At 44.1% G+C, this 23,807-nt stretch overlaps 1 protein-coding gene across 1 annotated transcript in view; it reads left to right on the top strand.

Annotated features, from left to right (window-relative positions):
• The window catches only part of TAOK3 (TAO kinase 3), a 149,554-nt gene that overhangs the window by 106,748 nt on the left and 18,999 nt on the right, over positions 1-23,807 (top strand). Inside the window, exons 18-20 of the mRNA XM_044685447.1 lie at positions 7,663-7,902; positions 12,497-12,709; positions 12,844-12,922. Of these exons, the coding sequence (XP_044541382.1) occupies positions 7,663-7,902; positions 12,497-12,709; positions 12,844-12,922 (532 nt within the window). The remainder of the gene's footprint in view (positions 1-7,662; positions 7,903-12,496; positions 12,710-12,843; positions 12,923-23,807) is intronic.

Genomic DNA, 23,807 nt, shown 5'->3' with positions numbered 1-23,807 from the left:
GAAGGAAGGAAGGAAGGAAGGAAGGAAGGAAGGAAGGAAGGAAGGAAGGAAGGAAGGAAGGAAGGAAGGAAGGAAGGAAGGAAGGAAAGAAGGAAGAAATTGATTTAGAGCTAGGATTAAGCAATGAATAAGTTTAAAGGTTGAGATCTGAACCCAAGTCTTCCTGGCTCCGAGTCCAGTTCTCTCTCTACTGTTCCTGCCCAAGGGCACACTGACAGTTCATTTTGGAAGTAGGACCTAGACCCAAGTCTTTCAACTGCAGTTTGTCCAGATGGGCCCTTGAGGTTTGAGTAGACTATAAGGTCAATGTGAATCAGTTGCATGATAGGGCAGCTAGGATAGGCAGTGAAATTTTCGGTTACATCGAGAGACAAGAATCACAAGGTAATGGTCTCACTGCATCAGAATACGTTGGGAATATTGTTTTCCATTCTGGGAATCCCATTTTAAGAACTGTTAATAAACTAGAGGATAACCAAGATGTTGAAGGGCTAAAAATTATACCACATAAGGCTCTTTTGAAGGAATTGGGGTTATTGAACTTGGAGAAGACTCAGGGATTTTATAGTCACAAGTATATAAAAAGGTGTCACCTGGAGGGGAAAAGGCTTAGACTTGTTCTCTGTGGTCACAAAGGCCACAAGTAGGGAAATTGGAATGGAGAGAACATCCTCAAACAAAGGATAATCATTGGGATATGAGGTAGAGGAAGTTCCCATTCAGATAATGGTTTGAACTAGATGTTTATCGAGGTACCTTTCAATTCTGATTCCCAGTCCAATATTCCCATCCAAGGCAATCAACAGGCATTTATTAACGCCTTCTGTGTGTCAGGAACTATGCTAGATACAAAGTAATGAAAAACAAAAAAATAGCCGCTGCTTGCCAAGAGCTCACAGTCCAGTGGAAGAGTCAAAATGGATAGAACACCAGGCCTGGAGTCACATCTCAGACATTTATTAGCTGTGTGACTCTGGGCAAGTCACTTAACCTCTGTTTGCCTCAGTGTCCTCATTTTTAAAATGAGCTGGTGAAGGAAACGGCAAACTAATCTAGTGTCTTTGCCCAGAAAACTCCAAATGGGGTCAAGAAGAATCAGACATGACTGAAAATGATGGAACAACAAAATATAGAAATAAGTTATAGACAGGTTAGACTGGGGTAGTCCCAGAGGAAAGACACTAAAAATAGGGAGTCAGGGCAAGCAGTTGATAGAGCACCAGGCCTGAGTCAGGAGGTTCAAATCTGGCCTCAGATATGTCCTAGCTGAGTGACCATGGGCAAGTCACTGGTCTTAGATCTTAGAATTGATACTAAGAAGATAAGGATAAAAAAAAAAAACCAGGGAGGAGTTAGAAAGGCATCTTACAGAAAATAAACTTTAGCTGAAACTTGAAGAAAGCCAGGGAGGCCAGAAGGTGGTGGTGAAAAGGGAGAGAATTCTAGTTATGGGACATTGAGAAAATGCCCAGAGTCCAGAGACGGAGTTTCGTGTCCAGGGAACAGCAAGGAGGTCAGTGTCCTTGGGTCACAGAGAAAGGAGAAGAGTATAGGGTATAAGACTGGCAAGGCATCAAGGGGCCAAGTTAAGAACTTTGAAAGAGGATTTCCTATTTGGTCCTAGAAGGAAGAGGGAGCCACTGAAGTTGATTGAATGGGGGACGGCGGGGGTGACAGGGTCAGTCTTGCACTTCAGGAATATCAGTGTGACAGCTGAGTGAAGGATGGGCCGGAGAGACTCGAAGCAGGGAGACCCAGGAGGAGAGCAAGACGAATAGCAGCCAAACCACTGTATAATCCAATCATACATAATGTTAATGACGGGAAGTCTAGTACAGGAAACATCGCACTTGGCAGTTTCCTTTTTAATCTCATAAGGCCACTGAACGATGTAAATCATGTTAGAACATAAACAGGGACTGAAATTTTTTTTTTATTTTAGTGAGTCAAAATCCACAAAATAGAAGTACAAAATTATAAGGGAAGTTTTATCCCATGGAGAAATTCCCATCTCAAGAAGAAAAAAAAAAAAAAGGCTTTTGTTCCTTAACTGCTGTGGAGGAATTTGTAATCCCTTTGGGGAAACATGACTAACCCCCATGAAGATATCCAGTAACCTTATAAGACAGGGGTTCCCAAACTTTTTTGGCCTACCGCCCCATTTCCAGAAAAAATATTACTTGGCACCCCTGGAAATTATGAAACTATTTATTGAACTCAGAATAGAAAGTAACACAAAAAAAAGTGTGGCCATCACCACCTCCCTGGTGGGGGTGGTGGCGCCCACTTTGGGAATCACTGTTATAAGACAACATAGGATTCATTCATACATGCAACAAACTCAAAGAACCAACTCTTCCTCTCTCTTTGTCTCTGTCTGTCTCTCTCTATTACTTCCTTTTTCTCTGTCTCATTCCCTTTGTTCTTCTTTTATTTACTATGGCTTTTGTGAAAGCTTTTAGGCAACACATTGAGGGATTTGAATAAAGAACAGCAACAATAACAATACATGTATTAGACAGCTACACAGATAATATTTCATTTTTTTAAACCCTTATCATCCATCTTAGAATTGATACTGGGTATTGGTTCCAAGGCAGAAGAGCACGGTAAGGGCTAGGCGATGGGGGTTGAGTGACTTGCCCAGGGTCACACAGCTGGGAAGTGTCTAAAGCCATATTTAAGCCCAGAACCTCTCGTCTCTAGGCCTGGCTCTCTTCCATTAAGTCACCTAGTCGTCTTTTAAATGGTATTTAAATAGAAGACATAATACTTTAGACAGCTAGGTCACTCAGTCAAGAAATGACCCCTGAGGCCAGATTTGAACCCAGATCCTCCTGTCTCTAGGCCTGGCTCTCTTCCATTGAGTCACCTAGTCATCTCCTATATGGTACTTGAATAGAAGACATAATACTTTAGACAGCTAGGCCACTCAGCCAAGAAATGGCCCTAGAGGCAGGAAGTCCTGAGTATATAAATCCAGCTCAGACACTTACTGGTTATATGATCCTGGGAAAAATACTTAACCTCTGTTTGCCTCAATTTCTTCAACTGTGAAATATGGATAATAATAACACCTACCTCCAAGGGTTGTTGTGAGAATCAAGCCTGGAATACAGTAGGTGCCATCTAAATACTATTATTAGCTCTTATGATTAGACAGGGGCAGCCACATGTGTTTGGTGGATTAAATATTGGGCTTGGCGTCAGGAAGTTTGGGGTTCAGATCCTGCCTCTGGCATGTGCTAAGTGTGTGTGACCATGGACAAGTTACTGAATAAATCCTTCCCTCATACCAGGAAACTTCAGCATACATATTGACTCTACTTTAAACACTCGTAACTTCCCATTTCCTCAATCAGCTCGCTTCCTCAGCAACACCCCAAAATGGTCCTACCCTTGATCTTGCCATCACCCATAAATGCACCAGCTCCATGTTTAAGAACCCCGAAAACTCCCTATCAAATCACAGTTTGTTGGCTTTCCACTTCTTTCCCCACATTTCCCTGTAGAATCCTTCTCTTCACCTAGACCGTTGCCTCTATTCTTTCCGGGCCAGCTCCTCGGCACTAGTCACTGTCTCCCCTTCTCCCCATCTTGACCCTTTGGTGAACCAGTTCAACTCTACGCTGTCCTCCATTTCTGAACCCGTACACCATTATATCATTGATTATGCCCTGCCAAGCTTCAGCCTTGACTCAACCCCATCATTTGTCACCATCATGCCTACTCGTGGGCTGGCTAACAAAGATGGAGAAAGTCACACAGCCATTCTGACTGGGTCCTACTACAAACTTTTATTATACAACCTCAGTTGGGTCCTCACTGCTGCTGGGCAGTCCCACTCTACCTTTCTCATTCCCTTACTCTCCCTGGTCGTTCTTCCAAACCTTCTCATCCTTCCTCCAATCTCCTATGGGTCCCCCTTCCGCAACCCGCTCAGCTGAGAATTTTGCCTCAAATTTGGAAATGGAGGCCATTTTACCATGAACTTCCTCTTTTCCTCATTTCCCGTCACTCATATATCTTCTGCCGCTCTCTTCTTCATCCCTGTCTGACACATTGAGGTAATCCCTACTCTTCCCAAGGCTAACCTCTCTACTTGTTCAAGCAATCCAATTCCATTCTGTCTCCTCCAGATCACCTCTTCTTTCATCCCCACTTTCTCGCTTATCTTTAATCTCACTCTGTCTCCTCAATGCTTCCCGTTTGCTTACAAACATGCCTCATTAGTCCCTCCATTCCATTATCATCCCATATCTGTTCTCCCTTTGGTGGCTGAACTCCTTGAGAAGACCATCTACAATGGGTGCCTCCATTCCTCTCCTCTTGCTCTCTTCTTAACTCTTTACAGTCTGGTTTCCGGTCTTGTCATTCAGCTAACCTGCTCTCTCCAAAGAAATCAATGATCTCTTCATTGCCAAATCCAGTTTTTTTTTCCATCATCATCATTCTTCATCTCTTTGTAGCCTTTGACACTGTCAGTCACCCTCTTCTCCTCACATTCTCCCTTCTCTGGGTTTTCAGGACACCACACTTGCCTGGGTCCCATCCTGCCTTCTCCTACTGAACAGTCCTTCTGAGGATCCTTTGCTGAATCTTCTCATCCAGGTCATGCCCACTAACCATGGGCACGTCCTGGGCCCTCCATACTATTTCACTTGGTGATCTCTTCAGCTCACAAGGATTCCATTACCTTGCTAATAGTTCTCAGATCTCCTTGGCCAGCCCTTCTCTCTCTACTGACCTCCGGGTTTGCATCTCCAATCACCTAGTAGCATGTCCTCTAGACATTTTAAACTCAACATGTCCAAAATGGAACTAATTATTTTCCTCCCAATCTCTCTCCCCTTCCAAACTTCTTCCCTCTTATTGTCCAGGGCAGCAGCATTCTCCCAGCCCCCCAGGCTCACAAACTAGGTCCATTCCTTGATTCTTTACTATCTCTCATTGTCCCCCCATATCCAAATCTATCAACTTCCCCTTTGTCACATCTCCCAAAATATGACCCCTTCTCTCCTCCAACTGTATCACCACACTAGTGCTGGCCCTCATCACCTCACACTTTTATTATTATTTTTAATCCCTTATCTTCTGTCTTGGAATCAATATAAAGTGCCATCTCTAATACAGAAGAGCAGTACGGGCTAAGCAATTGGGATCAAGTGATTTGCCCAGAGACACAACTGGGAAGTGTCTGAGGCCAGAGCTGAGCCCAGCTCCTCCAGACTCGAGGCCTGTTGCTCTATCCATTGTGCTACATTGATGCCCCCTCACAACTTGATTACTTCAAGAGCATCCCGGGGTGTCTGCCTGCCTCCAGCCTCTCCCAGCTCTACAGAGAGGGAAACTGAGACCCAGAGAGACTCAAATAGCTTTTCTAGGTGTAGAAGTCATAATTAGCTGAATCAGGATTTGAATCCAGTTCTGATGACTCCCATCTAGCATTCTTTCCACTACTTCTTATTTTTAAATTACATGACGCCTCCTTGCCCCAGAAGTGTTTGCTCTCTCCATCTGTCTGCCTCTCTGCTCCTCCCTTCCTATCCCTAGAAACATTCACCCTCTGTCTGTCTCCTGTTGACTTCCCCCCCCCCAACCCTGAAGTGTTCTCTATACCAATCACTCTCCCTCCCTCCTTTCCTGCTTCTCTTTCTTCCTCTCCCACCTTCCTTCAGTCTCTCACTTTCTACCTCTCTTTCTGTCTGTCTCTGAGTCTGCCCATCTTTCTCTCTCTGTCTCTGTCATTCTGGCACTCCCCACTTCCCTCCTTCTCTCAGGCTCTCTCATTTGCTCTGTTCTCTCTCTGGATCTTTCTGTCTCCTCCCCCTCCCCCTCCATCTCCCCATTCTCCCTCCTCTCTCCCCACCCTCCTATTCTGAACTCCTGCTGTTTATGCCTTTCTTGTGCTATTTGGTCCCCCTTTTTTGTGGATCTTTGTATTCCCCCTCTAATAGTATCCATCTCCCCAATCACAAGGTCCTCTAATGAACCCCCTATCCCTGGTCCTCATACCTAGAAAACCCCTCATGTTTGGAAGAACAAATGTGCATTCCATGAGCCTTCCTAACCAGGGGCCCTGGCAGGATAGAGTTAATCCTTGGGTGGCCTGACAAGGACCCACATCCAGAGGAAGCTTCCTATTGGATTCCTCCTGGTCCCTGGGAGCAAGGTTTGGGAGTGATGGCAGGATGCTCGGGGGATTTCTGGTTACCCTTTGGTGCCACCTAGGGGGCAAATTGTGATCTGAAAAGAATGATGATTCTCCAGAAAAAGAATTCATTTGATGGGCTGGCCGGAAAACCAAGCATTTCCCCAAACCAAACCAAACCTTGGTTTCTTTCCGAGCCTGGGGACACCTTGACGGTGGACATTCTCGAAAGGACATTTTCCCTGAGGGACAGAAAGCCCAAAGCGGTGCTGCATCGGTCCCCTTTGCTTCAGCAAACCTCTGAAGCACCTACCCTGGGCAGCCAGAAGCACCGTGTTAAAAACGAAATTATGAATCAAAAGGACTTCTGTATTTTCTCCCGTGGTGGATACTGTGAGAGAAGAGAGCCACCTGGGTTTCCATCTTCTCCCCCAGTGATCCCTTTCCCATCATCCTCTGCCCTAAAACCAGGAGAGAGCCAAATAGACCCAGACACGGGAGATCTCACATTCTGGTGTGACTCTAGCTCCATCCACTAAACCGCTCGTGGCCTGAGACTTCAGAGGAAAGGAAGGGAAGGAAATAAGCATGGATTAGGCTTCCCTCCATAAAATTTGAGGCAAAATTCTCAGCTGAGAGGGTTGCGGAAGGGGGACCCATAGGAGACTGGAGGAAGGATGAGAAGGTTTGGAAGAATGACCAGGGAGAGTAAGGGAATGAGAAAGGTAGAGTGGGACTGCCCAGCAGCAGTGAGGACCCAACTGAGGTTGTGTAATTAGGATTAGGAAAGGAAGGGAAGGAAATAAGCATGGATTAGGTTCTGAGCACTGCAATAGGCACTTTAGAAATGTTATCTCACAACAGCCCAGGGAGGAGGGAACTGCAATTATTATCCCCATTGTACAGATGAGAAACTGAGGCACAGATGAGAAAGCCAGGTCACACAGCTGGTGAACCTCAGTAGCTCCCTCTTTCAGGCTGCTGTGATGGCAGCCATCTAGCCAATACAGTCATTTTACGCTACATCAAATGAAAACTTTAATATATAAATACAGGATTTTACTAACTTATAAATTGTATTGAAGGATTAAAATGTGATTTTATCATTTAGAAATTAGAGTATTTCCTAGACTCTAATTGCAGAAGATTGTGGAATTCTCTCATCCCTTGTCCTGAAGAAGCTTTAATTGAGCGCCTACTATGAGCCCAGCATGTCCTTGGGCTCTCTAACTGTCTCTGCGAGCTGGGCTCAGGCACGAGGCGGTGGTCCCATTTTACAGAAGGCAGAATGCTAGCTAGCTCAGGACCTGTGTGACTAGACAAGGTCTCCTGTCCTGTGGCCTGGAGCCTCTCCATTGTTAATCTCATCTCATTAAAGCGCTCTGCCAGACGCTAATGGATTTAATTAAGAGCCGGTTAGCCGCGTTATTCCTCGTAGCCTGTCATCGGGATGTGCGCGGGCCCAGCCTCCATTTATCTCCCGTCCATTTGTCTCCCCTCGGCCAATGCAGGAGCTCAATAAGAAGAGGACGCAGAAGGAGATGGAGCACGCCATGCTGATCCGGCACGACGAGTCGACGCGGGAGCTGGAGTACAGGCAGCTGCACACGCTGCAGAAGCTACGAATGGACCTGATCCGCCTGCAGCACCAGACCGAGCTGGAGAACCAGCTGGAGTACAACAAGCGGCGGGAGCGCGAGCTGCACCGGAAACACGTCATGGAGCTTCGGCAGCAGCCCAAGAACCTCAAGGTAGCACAGCCCACGAGGGGAGGGAGGGAGGGAGAGAGGGAGACCCCTTCCGCCTGTTGCACCTGTACCCACTCTGCACCTTCTTGTCTTAGGGAGCTGCCCAGTCGCAGGGCCAAGGAGGTAGAACCTGAACCCAGGTCCTGGTCCTGAGATGGCTCACTAACCACTGTACCACACTGCCTCTCGTGGAAAGGAGAATAGACCGAATGGCCTCTCCCAAGTCCTTTAATTCTGTGATAAAATTCCTGAATCTGTTGAGTCTTTTCTTCTTGCCTTCCAACCACTGACTCCCAATAGCCTCTAGAGCAAGGGTCGGCAACCTTTTTAGCCGTGAGATCCATAAACGCCACATTTTTTTAAATGTCATTTCGTGAGAGCCGTGCAGTGCTCACAGTGCGGCTCCTATAACAGCGCCTGAAAAAAATGGACTTTATGGCTCCTGCAGAAAGAGCCACATCTGGCCCTCCAAAGAGTCTCGAGAGCCAGAAGTTGCCGAACCCTGATCTAGAGTAAAATTCAAACTCCTCTCTTTGCCATCTAAGCCCCTTCAAAGCCTGCCATTCTAGACTTCACATTACTCTCAGTCGAGTGAGATAACAAGCATAAAACATTTCACAAAACTTCAAGTACCATGTGAGTGCCAGCTTTAACGACTCTAGCTAGAGCTAGAAATGTCTACACATGTGCGTGCGTAGATAAAGATGGTGGTTTAGAGAGAGAGAAAGTCCTGGACAGCAAAGATGGGCATTTCTGCTCGGGAAGAGCAATTAGGTCAGGATGGCTGTAATGAGCAGTGTGGAAAGGGGAGGGAGGGTAGAGGATCGAGATGGGTGACCAGAGAGAGAGAAACAGATGGATGAAGAGAGGGAGACATGGATAGAGAAAGAGGACTTCAGATAAAGAGCTCAAAGATGGGTGGAGAGCTAGAAAGATGGACAGATAGGCCTATGAATGAGAGGAAGAGATGGATAGAGATAGACAAAGAGAGAGAGAGACACAGAGGCAGATAGAAGAAGAAATAGACGGATGGAACTTAGACAGATGACTCAGTAGATGCATGGATAGACAAGGGGAAATAGATAGAGATAGACACATGGAATAGAGATGGATGGGTGGAGAGATGGATGGATGTATGGACAGATGAATGGATAGAGATGGATGGGTAGAATAGATAGATACGGATAGATGGATGGATAGATAGATAGATAAATAGATAGATAGATAGACAGACAGACAGATGGATAGGAGGGAGGATAGATAGATAGACAGACAGTAGATAGATAGATAGATAGATAGATAGATAGATAGATAGATAGATAGATAGATAGATATGGAATAGATATGGATGGATGGATAGATGGATGGATGGATGGATGGATGGATGGAGATAGGTCGAGACAGACAGGAGAGAGATGGATAGATTGAGAGATAGGCAGGAGAAAGATGGAGAGAGAAACAGAGAAAGGACTAGCTCTCCATATCCATGCGTAAATACCCACACACATACACCTAACTATATCCTCTCCTTTCCATACTGCACATGCTAGCCACACTGATCTCACTGCTGTTCCTGAACATAAATGTCCATTCCCCACCTCCATGCCTTTACCTAGATCATTTTCTCATGCCTAGATCTACTCTCTCCTAACCTCCACCTTGAAGAACATGAAGCTTCCTCCAAAGTGTAGCACAGGTATCTCCTCTTCTATGAATCCTGTCCTATAAATCCCAGTGACTAATGCCTCCTGGCAAAATCACTTTGTCTTTCCTCTTTTTGTGTATGTTCCGTTTGGAGAGGCAGTATGGAGTAGTGGATAGAGATCCAGCCTCTAAGCCAAGACCTAGGTTCAAATCCCATCTCTGACACCAGTGACTCTGTGACCTTGTTCAAGTCACTTCATCTCTGGTGCTGATCTAGGGTGATAGGGGGATTCCCTCCCACTAGAGTTCTTGGTATCTGTGACATCTGATCCAGTGTCCATCCTTCTACCTTGGGTTCACTTCTCTGATGTTTGGATCTCCTGGATATTCACATCCTTCACCTCTCTGGGTGTTTGTTGCATCTTCAAGCAGCATATCAGCTTCTGGAGGGCAAGAGCTGTTCTCTTTCTGTCTCAGGATCCCAGTACTGGCACCCAGTATCAGACATATAATAAGCCCCAATAACCAACATTTATATAGCATTTGAAGGTTTACAAAGTTTATTTTGTTACGTTACTTGATCCTCGCAGCAATACTGTAAGCTAAATGCTCTTATTATCCTCATTTTGCAAATGAGAGAACCAAAGTAAATTCAAGTTAAGTGACTTATCCAGGGCCTCACAGCTGCTACATGTCTGAGATAGGATTTGAACTCAGAGCTTCCTGATTCCAGGCTCAGTGTGCCAACCACTGCCCCATCCAATTGCCTTCATAAATACTTGTTGAACGAAGGAAACTTTCTTCCTAACCACTTTAACACACCCATCCTTGGTTCGACAATTCACAGTGCCATAAGCCTGGCCCCTGGCACTGAGGCTGCCAAGCAACCTGACTCTTGGAGATACTGCCACCCACCCCCAGTGCCTGAGCAGGGTCTCAGCTGGTCACTAATTAAGAGAACCAGAGGGCCAGCTAGACAGTGGATGTGAGTGTAGACACTGACACCGTCTCTGAAGGGGTGATGGTGAGACATTGAGCTTGGCATCACACTGGTCCTCTTATCCCCTCTCTCTCCTCAAGCCCTCAAGTCCCATCTCCCCCATAATCCTGGCCATCACCCCTTTGTAGAAGAACTGGTCATGGCGATGAAATACAAAGGGGATTCTTTTGTTTTTTGCAATCATAAGCTAATTCTTTCCCCGCCAAAAATATTTTGATAATTACTCTCTTAATATAGCCATAAGACAGGAAGAAATTACCTCTGAATTTCTTTTTCCACTTGGTTTTTAAATCCAATGAAAACATCTGGAGAGCTAGATAGGAATGTTATCCCAGGCTCAGGGACATAGAAAGGAAATACCATAGTTTGAGAATGAAAGATTGTTCTTTGAGCATCATGTCCTTTCTTTTTAGTATAATTGTGGGTGTAGACCAGAGGGTGTCAAACAGGCAGCCCCCAGTGAGGGGAACCAGATTCAAATGTAACTGGGAAATGTTTAATAAAATTTAGTAAAAATGCGACAAACAGATAATGCTAATACATGATTTTGTAAAGTCAATATCCTGGCTTTTTACTTGACTTTAACACCACTGGTGTAGACAACCTGATCCTCATATATTGTTCACACTTATGAAAATGTTTTGATAATGAAAAGTTCCATACTCGGTTTTGTCTGCAACCAAGAGCTAGGATTAAAATAGTGCCCATTCAGCTGGATGAACTAAGAGCCAGTTCTGGTGATAGGAAGTCCTAGATTCAAATCTGGCCTCAGACACTGGGGCCCTGGTCAAATCACTTAAGCCCTGTTTCCTAGCCCTTACCTCTCTTCTGCCTTGGAACTGATACTTAGCATTGATTCTAAGACAAAAGGTAAGGGTTAAAAAAACAAAAGATAGTGCCCATTGATACGCCATACTTGAGAAGAGACAATGATGCTGTGCTTACCTGGGAAGCCGAATCCCAAATGAGAAGTTCACTTCTGTGCAGCTTAAATTCAAAATTCTATGTCCACTTAATCCATTTAATTTTCTTAAATTACTTAAAAGTTTACTGAAATCCATTCAATTTACTTAAAACAAATTATATCTATAGTTACCATAAATGTGTCATCTTTTCCTCAATCAACAAGCTTCAGCACTTACTATGTGTCAGGCACTGTGTTTAACACTCAGGATACTGAGTCAATCTACCAATTACCATTTATTGAACACCTTCTGTGTGCCAGGCACTGTGTTTAACACTCAGGATACTGAGACAATGTACCAGTAACCATGTATTGAACACCTACTGTGTGCCAGGCACTATGGTAGACAGGATACAGGGACAATATACCAATAACCACTTATTGAATACTTACTGTGTGCCAGGCACTATGGTAGACAGGATACAGGGACAATATACCAATAATCACTTATTGAATACCTACTATGTGCCAGGCACTGTGGTAGACAGGATACAGAGACAATATACCAATAATCACTTATTGAATACCTACTATGTGCCAGGCACTGTGGTAGACAGGATACAGAGATGATGTACCAATAACCATTTATCGAACACCTACTGTGTGCCAGGCACTGTGGAAGACAGGATACAGAGACGATGTACCAATAACCACCTATTGAACACCTTTTGTGTGCCAGGCACTGAGATAGAGGCAGGGGATACAAAGAATGAAGTGATCCCTATTCTCCAGGAACTCATATTCTTATGGGAGAAACAGCAATTGGTGGGGGAGAGGGGAAGCTTTTTTGCATCTTCAGTACTTAGGACAGTGCCTGGCCCTCATCAGATACTCATTAAATACCTTTTGACTTGGTAAGTTTATATAAGGGTTTGCCAGATGTGTTTAATGCAGAAGTAAAGCAGCTGTAGCTCATCTGTAAAGGGGAAGGTTTGGGCCACTGGCTCTTGACTCACTCCTTCTCTCTCTTCTGCCCTCTTGCTGTGCAGGCCATGGAGATGCAAATCAAGAAGCAGTTTCAGGACACTTGCAAAGTCCAGACCAAACAGTATAAAGCACTCAAGAATCACCAGTTGGAAGTCACTCCAAAGAATGAGCACAAAACAATCTTGAAGACACTGAAGGATGAGCAGACAAGGAAACTGGCCATTTTGGCAGAACAGTATGAGCAGAGTATTAATGAGATGATGGCCTCTCAAGCGGTAAGCATTTAGCAACCTTCCAGCAAAGATTCCAGAAGGGAATGGTCTTTCCAGATTCCCAGGTACCGCCATTTTGAGAAGTTGGCGAATAGACTCGAGCCTCTCATGTGCTGGCTGGTCATCGGGCTAATTAGGATGGTGGTGGCATCATGTTCGCCAAAACTAATGATCCAACATTCATCCATGGTCATGGTTATCTCGTTCATACGATGGGTGAGACGGCCTCCTAGGGTTCTTTCCAGGTCTGCGACATCTGGCGCTAGTCAGGCATTGGTGGAAAATGGCATCCCAATGGCATCCCAGCATCTACCTGGTCTTTATTCTTTATTATACCAATGTGACACCAAGGGGGAAATGCCTTCTATGACATCACCTTGAAAGTATAGAATAGTGGGGCACCTGGGTGGCTCAATAAATTGAGAGCCAGACCTAGAGCTCAGAGGTCCTGGGTTCAAATTTGACCTCTGATATTTCCTAACTGTATGATCTTAGGCAAGTCACTTAACCCCCATGGCCTAGTCATTACTGCTCTTCTGTCTTGGAACCAATACTTAGTATTGATTCTAAGATGGAAAGTGAGAGTCTAAAAAAAAGTACAATGATATCTCACCTCAGACACTGCTTTGTTGTGTGCCTCGGGGCAAGTCCCATAACTGCAATTGCAGAGCCCTTGCTAATTTTCTATCTTAGAATTGATACTAGATAGAGTGATAGAAGACAGAAAGTAAGAGTTAAAAAAAAAAATTACAATGATATGACTTAAAGAATAGCCTCTATTCAACAGCACGTGCCTTTCTCCCATTGGACGAGCCATCGTGGAGACTTTTGTATTTGGATCTCTCCATAATGCCATTGGGGAGTGTAATAAGGGGATTTTTAGGATGTAATAAGGGAATCTGCAGGATGTAATATAGGACTGAAGCTAGGGTAATAACTGGTAGGAATAGGGAAAACTCCTTTTATCGCACAGTGTGCCGGTTCCTCCATTCCCTCCTGCGCAGTGTTCATCCAAGTCCTCATGAATCCTCCATAAGGAATTTGCCCAACATGCTGAGGTCTTCCTTCAACTGCTATCTTTTTTTCTATTTTAGTATATGAAGGAAACCAGTAGAACATTTGACTTGTGTGTGTGATATCTCCTGCTCTCTCCATAAGGCTGCCACCCTTTATGCTTTTCAAAGGTGTCTATGCCTTGGAAAGTCTTCTGTGCCAGTTCTTCCGTGCCCAGCTTCTTGATAAGAGGCTACTTATACCCATTGCATATCTTTCCATTGCCTTATTGGTAACCTGAATCTCGCTTCTTCAAAAAACGTGGCATTTCTTGATTAAGACTTCTGGGTCATCCCTGGGAGAACACAGCTATTAAAAAATATGGACCAAAAAAAAAAAAAAAAAAAAAAAAAAGGAAAAAGTGATGATAGTAGCTATACAACCCTAAACTAAGATTTGTTAGAACTGTAGAATTATGGGATTTTAAAATTAAAACTCCATTTTATAAACCAGAAAATCTAACCTCTGCAAAGTCACTGAACTGGCAGAATAGGGATTAGAATTACAGGCTCCCAACCTCCAATGTAGGGCTCTTTTGGCTATATTGTGCTGATAGTTGAAAATGCAAAGTATCCTTTCAAATTAAAATAACTCATTTATTTTTTAAAAAATGGACTTCTGGGGGCAACTAGGGGGCTCAGTAGATTGAGAGCCAAAGATGGGAGGTCCTGGGTTCAAATGTGACCTCAGACACTAGCTGTGTGACCCTGGGCAAGTCACAACCCCCATTGCCTAACCCTTATTGCTCTTCTACCTTGGAACCCATACACAGTATTGGTTCTAAGGCGGTAGGTAAGGGTTTAAAAAAATATAATTGGAAAATGTTTAACAAAATACATCTAAAAATACAGTTCAATATCATGTTAATTTTTGGTTTTCAAAATCAATTAGCAGCTATAGGAATTGATTGAATTTGACTCCATTTTTCTAGAACTAAAGTTCTTTTCCTTTCTGGAGTCGTGGATTCCTTCGGCAGTCTAGGGAAGTCTTCTCAGTATTCCATCTTAAGTTCAGAACCCCTGCTCCTTGAGGGAGCCTTCTTCCATTTGGACTTTGTTCAGAATATCCTCCATGACAGTAGTGAACCCTTTGGGCAAAAGTGTATAGTTTATTTCTTATTTAATAGTGAGAATTAGAGGATCATCGTTGCAGCAATCAGTGAATCTTGTATTGATGGCACCATATGCATGGGAGATGCCTTATTGAAGGAGAGCCACATACACTCTATTTGCTCCATGATATGAGATAGTGGACATTCTTTTAAGCTATCGTTTGGGCTAGATTGCCGCCCAGGTCCCCTCTAGCTCTCAAATTCTATGTTTTTGAGGGAGTTTGCTTCTATGGAGTCAAATATCTTTTTTTAAAAACAAAATCAAGAAACAGATGAAGTGGGATTTGATATTCTTTCTACCTCCCTGTAAACTGTGTAGCTGTGAAGTTATCTATTATTTACTAGAGAAAATTATCTGTGAAAGCCTGCCTGCTCCTTTCTCTTGTTCCCATCAAGAATTCCTTTGATGTTTGCATAGTTTATTCTTAGAAAGACCTTATAGAGATGAGAAAGAAAGAGTAGGGATTGGGCCAGCCAAGTGGCTCAGTAGATAGAGAACCAAGGCCCGGAGATGGGAAGTTTTGGGTTCAAGTATGTGATCTCAAAACTGTGTGAGCCTGAACAAGTCACTTGATCCCAGTTGCCTGGCCCTTACTGTTCTGCCTTGGAATCAATACTTAGAATTGATTCTAAGACAGAAAGGTTTAAAAAAAAAAAGGAAGAAAAACACAAGGATTGCCAGTTGCTAGTTTCATCTCAGTTGCCTTTTTTGGTAAAACATTTTTTAAAATATCATCAGTGACTTTTTGCATTCTAATGGAATTTTGCCTCTTTGAGATTCTTAAAAAGTGGTCTCCTTGCAAGCTGATGCCTCCAACCCAGAACTTCTCTGTATGAATACGGCCAAAACTCTTTCCAGCTCCATTTTCTTGATTCCCCTTTTCACTTCTTAAGATAGCCCACCAATGCCCGGAGGGTTCAAAACCAAACATGTTCATCCTGTTGTTCCTGGGGATAGGAGCCAGTCACTGTTCCTCATCAGCTTCATCTATTCATGTTCTCAGACTGATCTGGCTTTGTTTGGCTTTATTAAAAAAGTGTTGTGCGAAGGGGCAGCTGGGTAGCTCAGTGGATTGAGAGTCAGGCCTAGAGACAGAAGGTCCTAGGTTCAAATCTGGCCTCAGATACTTCCCAGCGGCATGACCCTGGGCAAGTCACTTGACCCCCAATGCCCACCCTTACCACTCTTCCGCCAAGGAGCCAATACACAGAAGTTAAGGGTTTAAAAAAAAAAAGTGTTGTGCCACCTTGTTTTCCCTCCCACTGCTTTTCACTGATTTTTGAGGCAATTTCATTTAAAATTTCCCCTCCTCAACCTCCTCAGTGCTTTGCAGATGAGCTTACATTCAAAGTCAGTGTTGACTTTGGCAGTCATAGCTCTTGACTTGTCGAGGAGATGATGTATTTGTTGGCCAACGAGATCAATGGGTCCTTTGTGTATCCTCGCGGTAATTGTTTTACATCAATAAATTTGACAAAAATTTCCACAAACTTTTACGTGCCGGGCCCTGACCCAAGGCCTTGAGATCCAAAGATACAACGAAATAGTCCTTGCTCCCAAGGAATTTATATTCTAGGACAATACAGCTTGTTCCCAACGAAAGAAAGACAAGATAATTTCAGGGGGAGAGAATGTTAAAAATTGGGTGGATAAGGGAAGACTTCGTGAGCTGACCCTGAAAGATAAGTTCGTTTCCAAATGTGGGAGACTTTTTTTGAAAATTCATATTGGGAAATGGAATGCTGAGTTTGGGAAGCATAAGAGGAGGCCAGTTTGAGTGGAATGGAGGATGCATGAAGAGGAAGAATGTGAGATATGTTTAGGAAGAAAAGTTAGAGTCTGATTGGGGAGAGTGGGGAGTTAGAGCACCTAAAGCGCTGGCCTAGGTTTTTATTTTACAATTGAGCCAATGACCGGATTGTTGATTTGTTACTGTCCTTTGAACTTAAGGGAGGACCAAAAAGAGTCAAAAGACATGACCAATGATGACACTGAGTCAATAGGAAGATTCTAAAAGCTTTTGAGCAGAAGGCTGAGAGATTAGAGCTGTGCTTTAGGAAGAGAGACAGAATGGCAGTGCAGGATCTGGAGTCACTGAGAAATCTGAATCTATTATAGCCAGCAAGGTGATAGAGTGGATAGAGCCTTGGGCCTGGAGTCAGAAAGACCCGAGTTTGAATCTAGCTATAGTATGTGAACCACACTCCAGGCTCCTAATTTGGAAAATGAAAATATTAATGCCTGTAGTAAGTACTCGACGGAGTTGTTGTGAAACTCAAATGATATAAAATAAAAGCTTTAGTAGATTAAAATTGCACTGAGACTTTGGGGATAACTCCTATGTAAAGTGCTGTGCCCGGCTTCATAGCCCTGCTTCAATGGCGCTTATTGTTGTTGTTTTTGTCATCATTATTACTACTATTATTATCTTGGAAGCTATGGGAGGGCAGATTAGATTAGGGAGAAAGTAGAAGATGAGAGACCTAGGAAGAAAGAGGCTATTCCAATAAAAAGCCCTAGTAAGGAGAGAGAAGGAGGAGCAGCTGCAAGAGATGTTAAGGGCGATAGAAATGGCGAGACTTGGCAACCAATCAAGCAGGTAGGGCTGCGGAGAGGGGAAGCATCACAGACTTCAGAAGTCATTATTCCTCCCAGAGAGTAATCCGATCCAACCTTAGCCTGCCCAAGGATGTCCCCTCTGCATCCTGCCTGCCAGGTGGTTGTCCCTTCGTGGGCCTATTTGAAAGGGAAGCCATCACTGACCAAGGGCACCTTTCTCCTTTGCATTGGCACTCTCACTGTTGGAAAGATTTTCTTTTCATTGAGTCGACCCTGCCCTCTCTACAAATTCTATCTGCCATGATTCCTAGTTCCACTCTTTGAGGCCAGATATGGTAAGTCAAATCCCTTTTCTACAAAGCATCCTCTTCGAGTCACTGAGGATGTCAAAGCAAGGCAAAAATAGCAAGCATTAATAGAGCACTTGATGTATACCAGGCATTGTGCTAAGTTCTGGAGATCCAGATAAATGCAAAAAAGACAGCCCTCAAGGAGCTTCCATTCTAATAGGAGAAGGCAAGATGGAATGAGAGACCAAAGGAAAGAATAAATGCAAAGAACGGAGTCTGGAGCATTAGGAGCAAGGCCCAGAGTAGAATGAAGAAGTGAAGATGACCAGCCTGGGTGCCTCCTTTAAAAAGGAGTCCTGAGAAGAATCAAATGACCAATCAGAAGGGGCCACAGGGCCAAGGCAGCTTTTGTGCTGGAGCATGGTGGAGAAAGAAATCATCTGGGGAGTCAAGAAGATCTAGAAGGGAAAAAGGAGTGAAGAAAATTAAACCATCCCTCCTGAGACCTCTTTTCTGGGGCAAAATATTCCATTTCTTCAGTGGACTTTCCTATGACATAGACCTTTTGATGTTTCTGTTTAGACTTCTCTGGGATAATAACAATAGTAGCATTTACTTGACACATAAAGTTTGCAAAGCACTTTACAAATGTCATCTCATTTTATCTTCAGAACAAACTCTGTGGGGTAGATGCTGCTGTGTTCCCTATTTTATAGATGAGGAAACTGAGGCAAAGGTTAAATGGCATACCCAGATTCACACAGCTAGTACATGTCTGAGGCCAGATTTGAAATGAGGTCTTCTTGACTCTGAATACAATTCTCTACTCATCATGCCACCTAACGGTCCATAACGGATACCTGGAGACTCTCTAGCTTATCAGTGCCTTCCAAAATGGAGTTTAGTTCTCCCGAGTACAATAGGACCACCCTTAGCAGCCTGAACTGCATTGCCAGGAAAGACTGTCATATTACACTTCTGAGCTTTCAGCCCACTAAAAATCCTCCACCTTTTTCAGATGAACTGTTGTCTAGTGTCACGTAGCCCATCCTGTCCTTGGGAAGTGATTTTTTTTTTTGAGCCGAAGTATATTTCTTTACATTGATCCAGAGTCAGTTTCACTTTATGGGTTGCAAAGGCACTAGCCAGCTAGAAAGACAACTTCGAATAGTATAAAAGTTGGGGGTCATGGATTAGGAGAAAAGGAAGGGAGTCAGTCAACTAACATTGATTAACCCCCAACTCTGTGCCAGCCACTAGGTGGGACAGTGAATAGAGTGCCAGACCCGGAGTCAGGAAGACCTGAGCTCATATATGTTCGCAGACACTTATGTGACCCATGTAACCCTGGGCAAGTCACTTTACTCTGTTAGCCTCAGTTTCCTCATCTGTAAAATGTACTAGAGAAGCAAATGGAAAACCACTCTAGGATCTTTGCCAAGAAAACCCCCAATGGGGTCACAAAGTGTCAGAGACAACTGAAAAATGATTGAACAACATTATGTGCCAGATTCTTGCTAAGCAGTGGAGATACAGAGAAAGGGAAAAGAGCATCCCTGCCCTCAAGGAGTTCACAAGGTCAAGGAGGAAAAAAACAAGTAAATACATCCGTAGAGGGATTGGGAAGACAAAGGAGAGACTCCAGTGGAGCAAGGTACAAGGACAACTGGAAGATAGCTGAGAATGCACAGAAAGGAGAATTTCAGAGTTCAAAAACATCCAAGTTTATGCAATCGTGTGAGATCAAAGCTGTGACTGCCCCTATGGATGGCCAAGGTCGAGTGTAGTTGTTGGCCCTAGACATTGAGCAGATTGATAATCCGAGTGGTCAGGGTTTCTGAGGCAGTGGCAACATTTCTAATTATTAAAGTCTCAGAGCAGGAAGGCAAAGAGGGAAATGAAGAGGAAGACTAGTGTCGGACATCAATGTTGACAATGAAGAATGACTAGAACTTGGCAGCAAGCTTTAAATGGAGCAACCCTCAGAGGAAGAGAGGGTACAGAGTGATAATAGCAGAGGGCAGTTCTGAAAGAGGCAGTGAAGAACAAGGAATAAGCTCACTCCTTTCCATGTCAAGGTACATGGTCCAAATGAGAGAGGGTGACCAGGAAAGCCTTGTATTTTGGAGAAAAATCAAGTTTCCAGGAGCAATAGGGGATAAATAGGGTATGATATGAAGTGATCTGGGTTCAAGGGGAGTTTTATATTTTTGTTTTTAATTCTGTATTTATTTCAAATCAGCAAAAATCCACCCTCTCTCCTTCCCACCCCCAACCTCCCCACCTCAATTAAGAATGAAAGAAAAACAAAACTGCTATTAGAAATACCTTATCTTAGGGGGGCAGCTGGGTGGCTCAGTGGATAGAGAGCCAGGCCTAGAGACAGGTGGTCCTAGGCTCAAATCTAGCCTCAGACACTTCCTAACTGTGTGACCCTGGGCAAGTCACTTCACCCCCATTGCCTACCCTTACCACTTTTCTGCCTTGAAACCAATACACAATATTGATTCAAAGGTGGAAGGTGAAAGTTTTTAAAAAATATCTTCTTTTTAATTTTTTTCTGCATCCTTCACCTCTCTAGCTAGAGGTAGGTAGCATGTTTCATCATTAGTCATCTGGATTTATGGTTGATGATTACAGTGATCAGAGTTTCTAATTCTTTCAAAGTTGCTGGTCTTTACCATATTGCTGTCACCGTATAAATGCGTCTCCTGTCCCTCTTCACTCTGCATCAGTTCTTACAAATCTTTTCATGTTTCTCTGACACTATCCCCTTCATCTAATATTCCATCATATTTATATAATTTATTCAGCCAGTCCCCAATTTTTGGTAATCCCCTGAGATTCCCATTCTTTGCCACCTCAAAAAAAAAGATATAGTTTTTCAAATATTTAGTGACTTCCTTGCTTCTTTGTAGACTAATTCCTCCCAACTTCATTCTCTCATTTCTCTGTTGAATAAGATGTATTCTAGACCTAACCCTGTGTGTGTTTGTCCTCTTCCCTAATTTAAACAATTCAGATGAGCATGAGGTTCAAATGCCAGCCACTCCTCCCATAATCCCCTTTGTTTGAATTGATGTCTACTTGAATGCCCTGACCTTCTTAAAGAGAGTTGTTGTTTTTTTAAACCCTTAACTTCGGTGTATTGTCTCATAGGTGGAAGATTGGTAAGGGTGGGCAATGGGGGTCAAGTGACTTGCCCAGGGTCACACAGCTGGGAAGTGTCTGAGGTCGGATTTGAACCTAGGACTTCCCGTCTCTAGGCCTGGCTCTCAATCCACTGAGCTACCCAGCCGCCCCCTTAAAGAAAGTTTTTTTTTAATGGTAAAGAAGAGTTTCCATCATGCATGGTGGAATGGGAAGGCAAATAAAGGTATGGACTAGAATAGGGTGAAACAGAGATGGAAAGAGATAAAAACAAAACAAAACAGGGAGAAACTTCAGAGAAAAAGATATTCATCTGTCTAAGAAATTACTTCTCTGAGTCATAGGGATGAAGAGAGCAAGAGATGAACCAGAAAACCAATTAATTAGGGTCTCCATCTTCTGGGGTTCTGTGATCATTGAGCATGAAATCAATTGGAGGCAGATGCATTGGCTTCCACAGCCTTTCACCCCAAATGCTGGAGACGCAGGGTTGGAAGTCAATCAACAGGAATTTTTTTTTAACTAAGCTCTTACCATATTTCAGGTCCTATGCTGAGCTCTGGGGATACAAAGAAAAGCAAAAATCAGCCCCTTCCTTCAAAAAGTTCATTGTCTAATGGAGAATGAAACATGATGTGGCTCTATCATAGAGTACATGAAGGAGAGAACAGTGGAGGAATATTGGAAATGTAGGAAGGAACCAGGGAGTGAAGAGCTTTAAATGCCAAATAGGATTGTATACCTGATCCTCAAAGTAATAGGGATCCACAGGAACTCACTAAGATGGGAGGGTGACATGGTCTGACATGCTCTAGCACAGTGGTGGCGAATCATTTAGAGACCTGGTGTCCAAATTACAACCCTCACACCGCATGTAAGCCACCCACCTTACCCCAGAAAGGGGAGGGAGGAAGTGCTCCCATTGGGCTTCTGGGCAGAGGGGTGGGTCATGGGAGAAATGTTCTCAGGCATAGTGGAGGGGGGGGAGGGAACAGCCCCCTCTGGCACGTGTGTCAAAGGTTCACCAACATGGCTCTAGAAGGATTGATTTGACAGCTGAGTGGAGGATGGGCTGAAGTGGGGAGAAAGTTGAGGCAGGCAGACCCACCAGTGGGCAACTGCAATCATCCAGACAAGAGGTAAGGAGGGCTAGTGCTAGAGTGGTGGCAGTGTCAGAGGAGAGAAGAGAAGGCATATCAGAGACAGAATCATCAAAAGTTGGCAGCAGATTGTTTTATGGAAACGGAGGAGAGCAGAGAATGGAGGAGAACAAATCAAGAAGGACACCTGGGTTGTGAGCCTGGGCCACTGCAGGGTGGGATGGGGAATGCCCTTGATGGTGAACAACAGGTTGGGAAGAAGTGAGGGCTAGGGAAGAAAGAAAATGAGTTCTGTTTTGAACATGTTTGCTTTAAAATGTCTATGGGAGGGGCAGCTGGGTAGCTCAGTGGATTGAGAGCCAGGCCTAGAGACGGAAGGTCCTAGGTTCAAATCCGGCCTCAGACACTTCCCAGCTGTGTGACCCTGGGCAAGTCACTTGACCCCCATTGCCTACCCTTACCACTCTTCCACCTATAAGTCAATACACAGAAGTTAAGGGTTTAAAATTAAAAAAAAATGTCTATGGGACACCCAGTTCAAGATGTCCAAGAGTTGGTTGGTAATGCTTGACTATAGCTCATCAAAGAGACAAGGCCTGAGCCAGCTGGGTGGCTCAGTGGATGGAGAGCCAGGCCCAGAGACAGGAGGTCCTGGGTTCAAATCTGACCTCAGATACTAGCTGTGTGACCCTGGGCAAGTCACTTAACCCCCATTGCCTAGCCTTTACCACTCTTCTGCCTTGGAATTGATACACAGCATTGATTCTCAGGTGGAAGATAAGGGTTTTAAAAAAATTTTTTAAGGCGACAAGGCCTGTATATTTAGAATGAGGGATCATCTGCACAAGGATGATCACTGAACCCATGGCAGCTGATGAAAGCAGAAACTGAAGGCAGCAAAGAGTTTTAACCAATGCCTGGGTCAGTCAGTACCTGCCAATCAGGTCCCCAGACCAGATTGGTCTCATACTCATTGCTAGTTTTATGGCCCCATCCCAAAATGGGAAACACCCAGAAAACACCCCACAAATGAACTCTGCCTGATGTCCTTCCCTCTCGGTGTCCCCAAAAGTGAAGAACCCTGGATGCCTTTGGGGCTCTGAGGTTCATGCTTACTGCTGGCACAACGAATGCCCTTTGGCACAGAATCTGTCTTGAGTTGCTCCTCAAGGACCTGATCCTTCTATGGTTGTGAGTCATCAGTAGGGCAGATAATGACTGGTGATGAGGCCCCCAGGGGCCAGGCCAAACCCATCTCCATTGACTTCTCCTTAGCCTCATCCCAAGATGGCAGCAGATGAAAGGTGCCCAGAGAGATATCCCTGACATGAACTAAGCACATGGCTACTGATGGGTGAATCTCCAGACGTAGAGATCTTCCTATAACTATGGTGCCTTGAAGTTCAATGACTGATAGATTCTCTAGGAAATCACTGAAGTCTAATTCAATAGCTTTATTTTTGTCAATTTCCTACTTTTCTGAGTCAACAGCTTGTTGAACTTGGTTGGGTTGAAGGTGCTATCATCTCACGCAATATCCTCCTCTTATTTATCTTATCCTTTCTTATTTGGTGTCACTTTGACTTGTACTCTGACTGGTCAAGAAGCCCTAACTACAGCACAGCCACTCGATTCTAGAATGACTCCTACATCAGTAAGTTGGCCCCTATCTCCAGGGAGATCTATAGTCATTTCGGTTTTTGTGGTGATGTCCAGTGCTCACCATGGTTAGGACCTTCTAATTTTTCTTAAAGAAAGTCAGAGTGGGGCAGCTGGATAGCTCAGTGGAGTGAGAGTCAGGCCTAGAGACGGGAGGTCCTGGGTTCAAACCAGGCCT

The sequence above is a fragment of the Gracilinanus agilis genome, chromosome 1 (assembly GCF_016433145.1).
Source record: "Gracilinanus agilis isolate LMUSP501 chromosome 1, AgileGrace, whole genome shotgun sequence".
In the NCBI taxonomy this organism is placed as follows: domain Eukaryota; kingdom Metazoa; phylum Chordata; class Mammalia; order Didelphimorphia; family Didelphidae; genus Gracilinanus; species Gracilinanus agilis.
The sequence above is the reverse complement of the archived record's forward strand: the minus strand, read 5'-3'. Positions and strand labels throughout refer to the sequence as shown.